This window comes from Anneissia japonica, unplaced genomic scaffold (assembly GCF_011630105.1).
Source record: "Anneissia japonica isolate Jap-2015-1 unplaced genomic scaffold, ASM1163010v1 scaffold724_len3256291_cov202, whole genome shotgun sequence".
Taxonomy (NCBI): Eukaryota; Metazoa; Echinodermata; class Crinoidea; order Comatulida; family Comatulidae; genus Anneissia; species Anneissia japonica.
In genome coordinates this window covers 765166-778547 of record NW_022744966.1, presented here as the reverse complement: position 1 = coordinate 778547, position 13382 = coordinate 765166, and the positions used below count along the sequence as shown (strand labels likewise).

At 32.5% G+C, this 13382-nt stretch overlaps 1 protein-coding gene across 5 annotated transcripts in view; it reads left to right on the top strand.

The window, feature by feature from the left end:
- LOC117119778 (dual oxidase 2-like) overlaps window positions 1-12803 on the top strand; it is a 69760-nt gene extending 56957 nt beyond the window's left edge. For all 5 annotated transcript variants that reach the window (XM_033264686.1, XM_033264685.1, XM_033264683.1 and 2 more), the window contains 10 exons: window positions 995-1282; window positions 1554-1795; window positions 2602-2832; window positions 3734-3877; window positions 5389-5670; window positions 6162-6391; window positions 7376-7534; window positions 10432-10587; window positions 11733-11861; window positions 11988-12803. In XM_033264686.1, coding sequence (XP_033120577.1) covers window positions 995-1282; window positions 1554-1795; window positions 2602-2832; window positions 3734-3877; window positions 5389-5670; window positions 6162-6391; window positions 7376-7534; window positions 10432-10587; window positions 11733-11861; window positions 11988-12110 — 1984 coding nt within the window. In that variant the 3' untranslated portion in view covers window positions 12111-12803. The remainder of the gene's footprint in view (window positions 1-994; window positions 1283-1553; window positions 1796-2601; window positions 2833-3733; window positions 3878-5388; window positions 5671-6161; window positions 6392-7375; window positions 7535-10431; window positions 10588-11732; window positions 11862-11987) is intronic.
- The last annotated feature ends 579 nt before the right edge of the window (window positions 12804-13382 follow it).

The following is a 13382-nucleotide window of genomic DNA, read 5'->3' as shown; positions in this document are numbered from 1 at the left end:
TTGTATATATATATATATATGTATATATATGTATGTATATATGTATATGTGTATATATGTATATGTGTATGTATGTGTGTATTGTATATATGTATGTTGTATATATGTATGTATATATGTATGTATATATATATATGTATGTATATATATGTATATATATGTATATGTATTATATATATTATATATATTATTAAAGAATGCAGTTTTAAGAATACGTAAGTAAATCCTTTCCGAGCAACAGGGCTCATAGGGCTGGAACTTATCCCCAGTTTTAAGGGATGCTGGTCCACCACAGGTTACAGTTGGGTATACTGAAGCAATGTAGATAAAATGCCTTGCTTAAGGACACAAGCGAAATGCACAGCGAAGGTTTGAAACCCCAGCCTGAAGTTTGGGAAGGAGAGGTGAAGGGTGTTGCAATAGGGGTGCGTCTCTGTGTGTGCCTACTTTGGGGTGTCAAAAACTACTGGACTGATTTACATCAAATTTTCACGCATTGACTATGCTAGGGTTAGAGTCATGTATCTCGGTCCTTATCAAATTTGGTCGGAAGTAAGATGCAGGTTTTAGAATGTTTCAAGTATTTTCCCGCCACCAGAGGCCAAGCTAACTCGAGCGGAACGTCCAGTTGATGGGTTTGCAACGCAAGGCTGCTAGGCCTCGTTTGGCTAGACCAAGCTGAACGTGGGCCAAAGTAGCGGTCAATAGGTATAATAATAAAATATAAAAAAGAAATTAGTATTCTAGAAATGACAATTCTACATGCATTTGTCCACGAATTTATTGCTAATAAGAATGAGAATTTTTGATTTTTTAAAAGGATTTTTCAATATATTGGGAAAAAGGCTACAATGTACATAAATGCTGTTATTTTTTCAGTATGCCTACATAGATATAGCACATAGGGTGAGGGTTTGTTTATTGTTGTTTTTGTTATTGTTTATTATTGTTATTATTTTGTAAAAAATATGCACACATTTAATTGTGTTTACAGATCTATGATGGAAGTAGTAAGTGCTGATTTGGAACCAACTCAATTGGAAGAGGTTGTGCAAACAATGTTCAAATCTGCAGGATTTGAAAGTAAAAATGAACTTAGCCTTCAGGATTTCAATATTTTGATGGGTGAACATAAAGAAGAACTCAGCAATGCTGCTTTACAGATTCAAGGTCAAGATATTAAGAATGTTCAACCAGATGTAAAGTCTGCTCCGCGTGGAACAGTTATTCGTCGGGAGAACGCTCCACAACGAGCTCGTAAGACCATTATTAAAGCATATGCGTAAGTGTATATATTTTTACATATTTTCATGAACTGTCATTCTCTTCCTGCTGTTTTGACACTGCGCCTTGTGCACCTATTTTTGGTGGTGATGTTTGCGCTTTAAAAATCGTTATTATTATTATTATTATTAATAGGTTTCGACAACTCTGTATGCTTGCTTGTAACTTGTCTTTTCAGCCTGTACATGACCTGGTAATCCAGCATTTATACAGTATTTTGAAAATAAATAGCCTAGCATTATTTTATATTTGCTTAATTTGCTTGACAGAAAGGGAAATGCAGATAGCAGCACTGCTTCCCATGCCACCAGTGGTGGTGTTAAAGGAGGAATCAAACGTCGCCAGACAAGAACGGTAGAGATTGACACGGTAAAACAAAATTATCCCAACACCCAATCTGAGAAGTTATTCGGACGTATTAAGCGCTTCATTGAAAATGAGAGACTGAAAATATTTTGGTTTGTTCTATACACGTTGGTTTTGGGTGGAATATTTGCAGAACGTGCTTACTGTAAGTTTTATTGTCTATGAAGACTTGCTGTATATTGAAATAAATCCACTATTACTTGAGTGCTAATTAATTTAATCTGTATTCATTTGTTTGTAATAAAATAACAATCAACATGTTATATTCAGTTATGAAATTGGAACTTTGTGAACCTCACAGAGTTGTGTTAAGTTATAGTCCATTTATACTTAAAAGTCAAATTAACAAAGTTAACAAAGTTTTAAAGCATTATAAAGTTATAAATTATATGCTAAAAATTAGAAAATTGATATTGCACAAAAATATGTAATATATATATAGATGTGTATAAGAGACAGGTATTATGTATCTTTAATAAATTTTCCCATTTTGTGGGCTACCACATTATTCGTCAAAATCTGAACCATCAAAATATAGTTACTGTAATTACATAATATAAAACTTGCCAGATGTATTGAACTATTTATATTGTTTTTGTTTAAATCTAATGTGAGACAATTGTAGTAGTTCTGCTTTTTCAACAATAAACACCATTATAAATGGGGGTTTTTTTTTTAAAGAAAGAACAAAATGAATGTTTTATACTAATATAAAGTAGTATTTTTTGATAAAAGTAATTAAAAAAAGTAAAATGTAATGACATATACATGAAAGTCCAAATAATAAACATAAGATAATATATATTTGGATTGCTAGTAAAACTTTAAGAATGAAATAATTATATAGCATGAATAATAACATTACAAGGCCGATTATGATTTATTGGTACATTTAATGAAATATTTAATATAGTGATAGGGTACTGAAGATATTGTTATTATTTCGATTAGATTATTCGATTGAACGTGAATTTGCTGGTTTGCGTCGTATTGCTGGTTATGGTGTCACAGTCACTCGTGGAGCTGCAAGTGCCATGATGTTTACATTTTCTTCTCTACTTGTCACTATGTGTCGTAACTTAATAACCAAGCTTAGGGAGACGTTTCTGCATCGTTTCATTCCATTTGATTCCGCTTTGGCAATGCATAAAATCATAGCATTGTATGCATTATTTTTTTCAGGTGAGTAATACAACAAAAAGCATCTTTACTTGTTAATCTTATTATGATAGTTTTTAAAACATTGCATAATCTATTTTGGATTTACTGGGAATGTTCGAAAATATTTTATATTGCATTATTGTCATGAGTGCTAAACTGTCAATCATTTGCGACAAAAAAAATCCTTCAAAATTTTACAAATCCTATCCAAGTTCATACAAACAACCTGGCACACTTTGCGTCGGCAATGCGTGATTCCACAGACACTACAACGCAACGAGGCGTTCGCAACGGAAATCTAGAAAGAGCATATAGACTGCCAGCGTCAATCAGAAAAATGATGTGGCATCGTCCAGTGTTTGCGACGATCATCTAGAAAGAGCATTTGCATATAGACTGCCAGCGTCAATCAGAAAAATGATGTGGCATCGTCCAGTGTTTGCGACGATCATCTAGAAAGAGCATTTGCATATAGACTGCCAGCGTCAATCAGATAAATGATGTGGCATCGTCCAGTGTTAGCGACGATCATCTAGAAAGAGCATTTGCATATAGACTGCCAGCGTCAATCAGATAAATGATGTGGCATCGTCCAGTGTTTGCGACGATCATCTAGAAAGAGCATTTGCATATAGACTGCCAGCGTCAATCAGAAAAATGATGTGGCATCGTCCAGTGTTTGCGACGATCATCTAGAAAGAGCATTTGCATATAGACTGCCAGCGTCAATCAGATAAATGGTGTGGCGTCATCCAGTGTTCACACAACCGACTATTGGGGTGTCAAAACCAGAAAACGACGATGACAGTAATGATGATGATTACAACAATGATGATAACAATGATAATATAAACAACGATGATATCAAGATTATATCACGGTATATGGCATGGTAAAACATATTTTATGTTTTGTTTTTCAGTGATGCACACTATTGGACATGGCATCAATTTTTACCACATCTCTAGTCAACCTCCAAATGATCTCACTTGCCTCTTTAGAGATTTCTTCCATAGATCACATGTCCTCCCCAAGTTTCATTACTGGTGTTGGCAAACCATTACAGGTACGTAATATATAGAGAATTTTAGATATCCACTCAAAGGAAAACTTCGACTTATAAGGTGCATTATATTACGTCTTTATATACATATCCTAATTGCAATCTACTTAATCAGGATAAATAAAGTCTGTTATTTAGTAACTAATTAGGCCTTTAGTTCAAAACAATGATAACATTTGATAGTAATTGTTATTGCCATGATGGAATAATAGACAATAACTGGATTTGCGTCAGGAGAAACATGTATAGGTGTAATTTTGCCCTACCTGACGTGGAAATGTACCGAATACTCAGTACATTTGAAAACAACTGCGAAAAAAATTGCAAGTTGTTCTCGGGTGTTAGCATCTGTTAAATCATCGATATATACATTATACAGAATTGAAGACATAGACCCTGCCTCACTCCATTAGTAACATTGATGAAATTATAATAACAATTGTTCCATCGAATATTATATTACCGAGGTGGTTAAAATGGTTGTTATGTAGTCATATAGCTTATGGATAAATAATTTCTTTGTTTTACTTAAAGTTTGGGTGGAGCTTAACTATAGATATACCATAATTGTAGGGGTAAAGAAAATGATGATAATGATACTTGTAAATTTGTTGTCATGCTAGTTGCTAGATGTCTGTTTTTAATACAGGTACACTCTTATAATTGGTATTTCTGATAGATTTTTTTTTTGATGTAAGAATACTAACCAAAGTGATTATTTTATTGGAACAGAAGTTGTTCCTCGTGTAAATGAATTCAAATTTCTTGGTGTTTATGTAATAGTAAGTTATCATGTCATACACAAATTAATTATGTGTGTTGTAAAGCCAGAAAGCTTCTTGGATTTATAATCCGATCCAGTAAGTGTATGTTTTGGGTTGCTATGTTAAACCTGTATAAAGCTTTACTACTACCGATTATAGTATATTGTGCTTCTATGTGGGCACCAGTTGAAAATTCACATTTGAAACGAATCGAAAGTATTCAAAGAAGAGCGACAAGAATAATAATGTTTAGAAAGGAAGGTTCTTGGGAGACATCATATTTGTATAGACTAAAGTCTCTTAATATTTTATCTATCAAAGATGCATTTAAAGTTCAGAAACTTGTACTAGGTTTTAAGATTTTAAAAGGTTTTTGTCCTCCTTCATTTTCTCAGTATGTAAATAGTAGTCAAAGATGTAAGGGTAGACTTATACATTGGAATGCAAAGTCTAATACTTTTCTTAATTCTGTTTTTGTTATATTCCCAGGACTATGAGAACAATTACCAATAGAAATTGAAAATTATCAATCAATTTCATTATCTAAGTCTGCTCTTACAAAACATCTTCTTTCAATGTATTAATTAACTAATTTCAATTTAAATTTTTAGTATCTAAGTTTAAATTTGTTATTTTTATTTTGTTTTCTATGGAGCGAGTATATTGATTTTTTGGGCTTTTGCCTATTCTCGCATCCTGGCTAAATTGTTCTTTTATGCCGAATAAATATTATATTATTATTATCCACAGGTTTTACTGGTGTTCTGCTGGTACTTCTGGCCTGTGTGATTTATGTATTTGCAACTCAGTATGCTCGCCGAAATGTCTTCAATTTGTTCTGGCTGACGCACAACACGTATATCATATTCTACATATTAATGGTGCTCCATGGAAGTGGACGATTGGTGCAGCCTCCTTTCTTTTGGTTCTTCTTTCTTGGCCCTGCTATCCTGTTTACTCTTGACAAACTGGTTAGCATCAGTCGCAAGAAAGCGGAGATCTCTGTTTTTAAAGCCGAATTACTACCTTCTGGTATGTAGTAGTATGGAAAGCTGGAATTAATTATATAAGGGTTAAAAATAGGCAGAATTAAAAATATTTGATTTATTTTTTTTTAAACATAATATAGAGTTGGTATATGGTATGGTACAAGTTTATTTATTTAATTTTATATGTTTAACTCAGTTGAAAACCAACTGTTGACCTTATGTGCCCAGGATACGATACACAAAACAATAATCCTGATGTACTTACTTTAATAATAACATTATAATTCATAAGAACAACTTTAATGACAGTAATAATAATAATAATAATAATAATAATAATAATAATAGTAATAATAATAAAAACAACAACAATAATAATTATTATTATTACATTAATAGGATTAAGTTAAAGTAAATTGTTTTAACTGTCATCGAAGTTAAATACAAGATTTTGAAAAACATCATTAACAACAAATACAGTTTACACTACACCATATTACATTCACATAATGGGTTCCATTTTATTGCATGCAGATGTTACAGGGTTGGTGTTTAAACGACCAACTAATTTTGAGTACAAATCTGGTCAATGGGTGCGCATTGCCTGCAAAACACTTGGAAGCGGCGAATACCATCCGTTTACCTTAACATCTGCTCCACACGAAGATCATCTGTCTCTTCACATTCGAGCTGTTGGACCATGGACAACCAATATTCGTCATACGTATGATCCAAATACAGTTCGAGAGCATCCTTATCCAAAGGTATGTTAACAAACTTTCTATTAACGTTAGTAAATGCAATTTTATGTTATTTGGTTTTCGTCATTCAAAATTAGTTGAAAAAATTGACTGTATACTTATTGGTGACCAAAAAATACCTATTGTCAAACATATGCATATGTATATATGTATGTGTGTACAGAGTTCTCACCAGAATTTTGGAGTGGTGGTCAGCCACCACTCCTGGTTGAAGAAATTGTGTTATGACTCAAGAAGATTGAACCACGAAGTTTGACGTTTGTAAATAACTGTTAAGTCTGCTTTTTTTATTAAATGTATTTGACTTGGTAAAGTAGCACTTTCCATCAGTCATTAAATGAATTATTAAATCTTTGTGTAACTTTTTAAATAAAAGTGATATTATGGCTGGAATATATGTATTCTTTTACTCTATGACGCTAGTCACGTCATTTGAAAGACCACACTTGACAATTTATCCAGGCCTACGCCTCAACATGGAATTTTCATGCTAAATACAACCATTAACCATGAAAAAAAAAAAATTCTTCTAGGCCTAAAAGCCTGTACTTTTATACGATATTCAGTCATCACGAAGTGAATGCAATTTTAATTATATTCAAATATATTTACCCACGTCGTCATTAACAACATTAACAACAACGTCCAAACCGTTTCAGTCAGTCAAGCCCTGACATGATCAAGCGCGAAGAACATCGAGGAGAAAGACCACGTTGTAAAGACCACATGATCCACTCTATGGAGAATGTAGCAAGAAGTAAACAACCTTGTCCGTCATATTGCATAGAATATGCGTGTATTTAATATATATAAATAAAGTAAATCAAAACAAATACAGTGTACAGATACAAATACGTTTATTAACAAACCAAAAATACTGGTCGGAAATTTTGTTAATAAAATTCACCTATGTATGTGCTCTTACGTCTATAAAGCGGGAAATTCCTATTTGTGCATGATTTTTTTTTTCATGTTCTATTATTACAGTTGTACCTGGATGGACCCTATGGTGAAGGCCATCAAGACTGGTACCAGTTTGAAGTATCGGTACTTGTTGGTGGTGGAATTGGCGTGACACCGTTTGCATCAATCTTGAAAGATATTGTGAATAGAGCCAACACTAATGCCAGGTTCCCTTGCAAAAAGGTGAGTGTCCGATGTTTCATGATAATATATGGGCCTACTTGATATTTTACAACAGAAAAGAAAAGTTTTTGTCCAGCTGTATGGATTTGTTTTGTGGAGTATCTAAGGGGGCCGACAAGGTTAAAAAGATGAAATGTGTGGGACGGGGATTTGGCTCAATGGATGATTAAGTGAGGGGGTATTATCATACGATGTCGAAAGCTTATTAATTAACATCTCAATAAACGAATCCATTTCATTTAGCTATAGACTACATTTTGACCTTATTTAACCTATCTAAGATGACCTTGAAGAAGCTTTTTGTGTTCTTTAACTTCTAAAAAACATTTCTTTTTGAACGAATTTTATAACCAAATAGATGGTGTCTCAAAGGGTTCTTTATTGGGACCCATCCTAGCTTACAATTTTTCATGGTACACCATGAACCTCCTTGGTTAAAATCGTTTACTGCTGCCCCTTATTACCAACTTTGTCGACAATATTTGTTTCGATTTTTTAAATTATGGTAATGGTAATGACGATATACTTGTAAAGCACTAAAAAACAGCCCAATTGCACAAAAATGGATGAATTAAAAATAAAACCAAAAGAAAGGGAGTCCAGTTCAGAAATTGAAATAAAGAAAAACGATTGGATTTGAGCCGTGACAAACACATCAATTACATTCACTATAGAAGAGCAATAAAACAAAAATTACCCTTCCTTGACCTTCTTTTAGAGTCATATCTTGTTAGTAACCTCAGTCTATTATATAAAAAAAAACATGTACAGGCTTGATAGTGAATTTCAATAGATTTATGTCATATAAGTTTCCATACAAATTTTAAATTGTTACCAAATTTCACTAACTAATATTATGATACAGATAATACAATTATCTGTACAAAAAAAAAATATCGCCTACTCTTTGAACCATCATAAAACGCAACCTTATTGTTTTAAGTTATGTATACACCGTTTTCCGGCGATTGTGAACGAAAAATCAACTTCATGGTAAAATTTATTACTCTTATATTAATGTCAAACTAACTTAATTGCGCGGGGTGTTCATTTATTCATTGATTTACTTACGACATTAAGGCTGCTTTATTTAATGTAACTTGCTTAAGAAGATGGCGTTTCTTATTTAAATGTTAACATTTTGATTGTTATTATGTGACTGTAAATAATTGCCCTCATTGGTTAAAGTAGCATTAAATAGGCCTAATTGAATCTTGAGTAGTCGGTCAAACTCAACCTACAAACAACGTAAACTTTATAAATTTATAAACAGGTGCCTCAAAATGGCATACAGTTTAATGATTTATTATTATTATAATAATTATTATTGTTATTATTATTATAGGAGATATATATTTTCAGTCGTGTGAGTTTGTATCTGCGCGTGTGTGTCACGTTGTGTTTTTTTTTTGTGTGCGACATATCGTCACCGTTTTCACGAAGAGACACAAACTTCAATTTTTACGTTTTTAGAAAAATGCGTTTGAAGGGGACTACTTCACAAATCCGTAAATTTCACTATCAAGATAACAGAATTTTGAATATCTTTTTACATATGTTTAAAAGATAAAGCATTAAACAATCCAAATGTGTAATTTATTTATTGTTTCTTAACTTTAATCAACCTGTTAATTAGCGTGAAAAGTTTGTGTCTGTTTGTGAAAACGATCAGAATAAACACAGCATATGTTGTTTACACGTAGAGTGAAGTTTGTGTCTCTTCATGGAAATGGTACGCGCACCCGTTGTTAAGGCACAAACTGTATTTTAGCTATGTGTTAACCATTGTAGTCAAGGCCGAAAACAGGCCTACAATCTTGGCTTATGCTGCTTTTATCATATTTTTACGAATAATTCCACAATTGATGTACGTGCATAGAACTATCCCAAGTTATACTGCAAGAAGGGTACCGATGTGCCTAGGTAAGCTAGGAAAATCTAATTTTTACATCTAGCCCTAGCCAAGCTAGGCCTTACCTAGCGATCACATTAGGACCCAGACCTGAATATCTCGAAATGGACCAATGGATAAAAATGATAATTGGCAGAATATATGTTTTAATAAAAGTTTTTAAATTTTTGTCACAATCCAAAGGAGGGTGTGAATATGAGGACAATTTAAAGAATAAGTTTACCATAGGCAGCTAACAACAACAGTGTGATGAATATTCAAATTAGTACTATTACAATAAATGTGTACAGCGTTGTAAATCTACTAACTTTAGTTTTTGGGAACTTATTGGGAATATTTTAATGCATCTTTATATTTAAACATGTGACGATATGAACCATTGTCTATTTGCATAATATTTCCATTTCAACACCAATACCTGGCATTTATTTATTTTGTCGACTATAAAAGTCAAATGTTAATGTGTGATTAACTGGGAGAAGAAAGGAATTGGCAGACATACAAATAATACTACACCAGTTGGCTGGTTAGTGTATTTTTCAGTAAGTGGTGGTAGAAAAATAAGTGGGTTGTCACATTTTTTTTACAATCCCTAGTTGAAAATAAAATGTTTCAATACTATATGTTGTTTGAATTCTGTGTTCAAAACGTAACATGTGTAGTGAAAATTAGGCTGATATTGAATTTTGGTGAAATTGATTACAAAATCTGAAAATAGCCATCCTTAAAGAGAGTTCCTAAAAACATATGAAAAGTGGAAATTCTTTGAAAGAAAAATTGTTCGGGCGAGGTACTGTGCATATTTGAACAGGAGTGGATAGAAGGGTGGTAGTGGTGGTGGTTGAAGTAGAGAAATTAGTAACATATTTTGGGAGTGCTCTCTACTGAGTTTTGTGTCGTCGTCGTTGTCATCGTCGTCGTTGTTCGTTCATTATGAACATGTTTTTTTTAATTGCTAATAATATATACATTAAATCTTTATAAGGTATATTTCATCTGGATTACACGGACTCAGAAACATTATGAATGGCTATGTGACATCATTCGAGAAGTGGAAGAAAAGGATACTACAGATCTTGTCAGCACTCATATATTTATCACACAGTTCTACCAGAAATTTGATCTACGAACCACAATGCTGGTAAGAAATCTACATCTTACACCAAAATAATAATTTGTCTATTCATACAATGTTATTTTAGTTGACAATCCCCAATATTGTGGACTTAAAGCACAATTTCGGGCAATTATTAAGCCATAAAAACCTCTCCCCGTGAACCCAAAGGGGGATTATTATTCTGCGACCCCGATTTTATTTAATTTCATTATTTTTCTACTTTGTACTATTGAGCATACTCCATTAAAAGAACGCTTATTATAACGCTACATTTTATTACAGTCTGAGCTTTTGTCTATTTGGGCATACAGTATTACAATCCTTTGTTCAATCCGTTTATTAAATATATTGTCAATTTATTTATTTGATTAAGAATGCAATCCATAAGATGTACTGATTACAAAGAATATGTCAAAAAACACTCACCAAAATGACATAACTAACACTTATTTGTGTAGTAAAACTTCTACGTATATTTAAAAATGTCAAAAGTAACAGAGATAATGTAAACTGTTCTAATATTAGGGAGATTTCACATCGTGATAAATGTCAAAAGTAACGGAGATAATGTAAACTGTTCTAATATTAGGGAGATTTCACATCGTGATAAATGTCAAAAGTAACAGAGATAATGTAAACTGTTCTAATATTAGGGAGATTTCACATTTTGATAAATGTCAATAGTAACGGAGATAATGTAAACTGTTCTAATAGGGAGATTTCACATCGTGATAAATGTCAATAGTAACGGAGATAATGTAAACTGTTCTAATATTAGGGAGATTTCACATTGTGATAAATGTAGGTGTCGGGAAGATGCCTATTGCCAGGTCTGTGACTACCTAGCCACCGTATAGAGAGGCGCTTTCAGTTTCATGTTCACATCATTCATCGGGTAACCTTCTACTCTTCTGAAAGGTACACTTGGTTCTATAAAATGCAAACAAGCCAGATGTGTACACTGGTTTTTAATTCCTTATCTGAAAAGACAGTCCTACCAACCCAAACCCTGGGTGACGAGTGCTAAAACCACCAATGTTAAGAAAATAATAGCTGTAGTTGCCTTACCGCTGAGCTGTGTCTACAATCTGAACTATGGTTAAATATTTTTCAATAATGTTTAGAAGTAGGTAAATTTATTTAACTTAATATATTAATTTATTCCGTAGTACATCTGCGAAAGACACTTCCAGAAGATAGCAAATCGATCACTTTTCACTGGTTTGCAATCAACTACTCATTTTGGTCGTCCAGACCTGCCATCATTCTTCAATGCACTACAGGATGAACACCCTGAGGTAAGAAATATAAGTCACGTTAACGCCTAAACAACACCAATTCAATATGTACAAAACACTTTTTCTCATAGAAAATATTAGTATTGTTTATTTGCAAGTGCGTATAATTTTTACATTATTTTACAGGTGTCAAAAGTCGGTGTGTTTAGTTGTGGGCCACCCGGAATGACCAATGGAGTGGACAGCGCTTGTTCGGAAATGAATAAGTTTGATGGTGCTGCATTTATCCATCATTTTGAAAACTTCTAATTTCAGCAAATTGATAAATATATATCAATAGGATTATTGGTTGTGATAGCAACTTACTGTTTTAATAGTATTTGGATTAGTAGATAGCATCTGGAATAACACTGGCCGAAGACGACAGCAATATCAATAGGTGTGTCGTAATGCTAAGGTTTGGCTCTTGTCAAATCTTAAAATTATTTGAATATTTCATATCATTCCGTTTATTAGTTTATAGTGTATAGTAGTGTGTGGTTTATGAGCAGTAGACATGGACATAAAATAAATGGAAAGCTGTTTATATTTACAACATTTTTGTTGACTATTAAATGCAGACCAGTACCACGGATAATAAAATGCATTAGGCGAAAAAAATAATTAAGGAATTAAAATGATTTTATATTCCATAACTTATCATATGACACTTGAATTTATATTTTATATGTAGGCCTATATATTTGTAGTTTTCTATCTTGTTTATATTATACATCTACAGTAATAAAATCGTTTTAAAACGTTAAAAACTTTTAAATTACAACTATTAATTGTTAAACATAAATAAACTCAAAGCGAAATAAAATGGCTAGTGTACACAATAAAGTAAGATAAAATTATAAAATATATTTTTGTTTATTAAGTAGGACTGTGTATAATTATTAATTTCCAATAGTAGAATTGTATGACAAATAAAGAATTTCTATCTACCTACATGATAAATAGGTTTCATTATTATATACAGTATATGTTTTAATGTGTGAAAGGCAGGACTTCCTGAGCCTTAGTGGTGCCAAGATACCCATACTGTGCTCAGGATGTGTCAAGTGCCCCGATAATTAAGAAGTGAGGATGTATAGCGATATTTCTGTTATAGCTATTGTAAATTTTATACGGGGTCCTACTCAAAAAATATACGTTCTACATTCTGAAATTGTATAATGTCGATAAAAATTCAGGCAGTGAGCATTTCTGCTCTACTTTACATCTCATGAACTTAACTGCTCACACTTTCACACGGTAAGCTCCAATGTAAGAGACAACAAAACAATTCATAAAAATCAAAAGGAAAGAAAAATGAAAAGATAGAATAAAAGAAAGAAATGAATGAAATAAAAGGAAAGGAAAGAAGGGGGAACAAAGGAAAGATATGAAGAGCAAGCAAAAAAAAAAGAAAGAAAATGAGAAAGAAATAGAAAGGAAAGAAAAGAACACAAAAAGCAAAGAATAAAGAAAAGAAAAGAAACAAAACGTAAGAAAGAAAGGAAAAAATAGAAAGAAAAAAAAGTACAGCGTATGGAA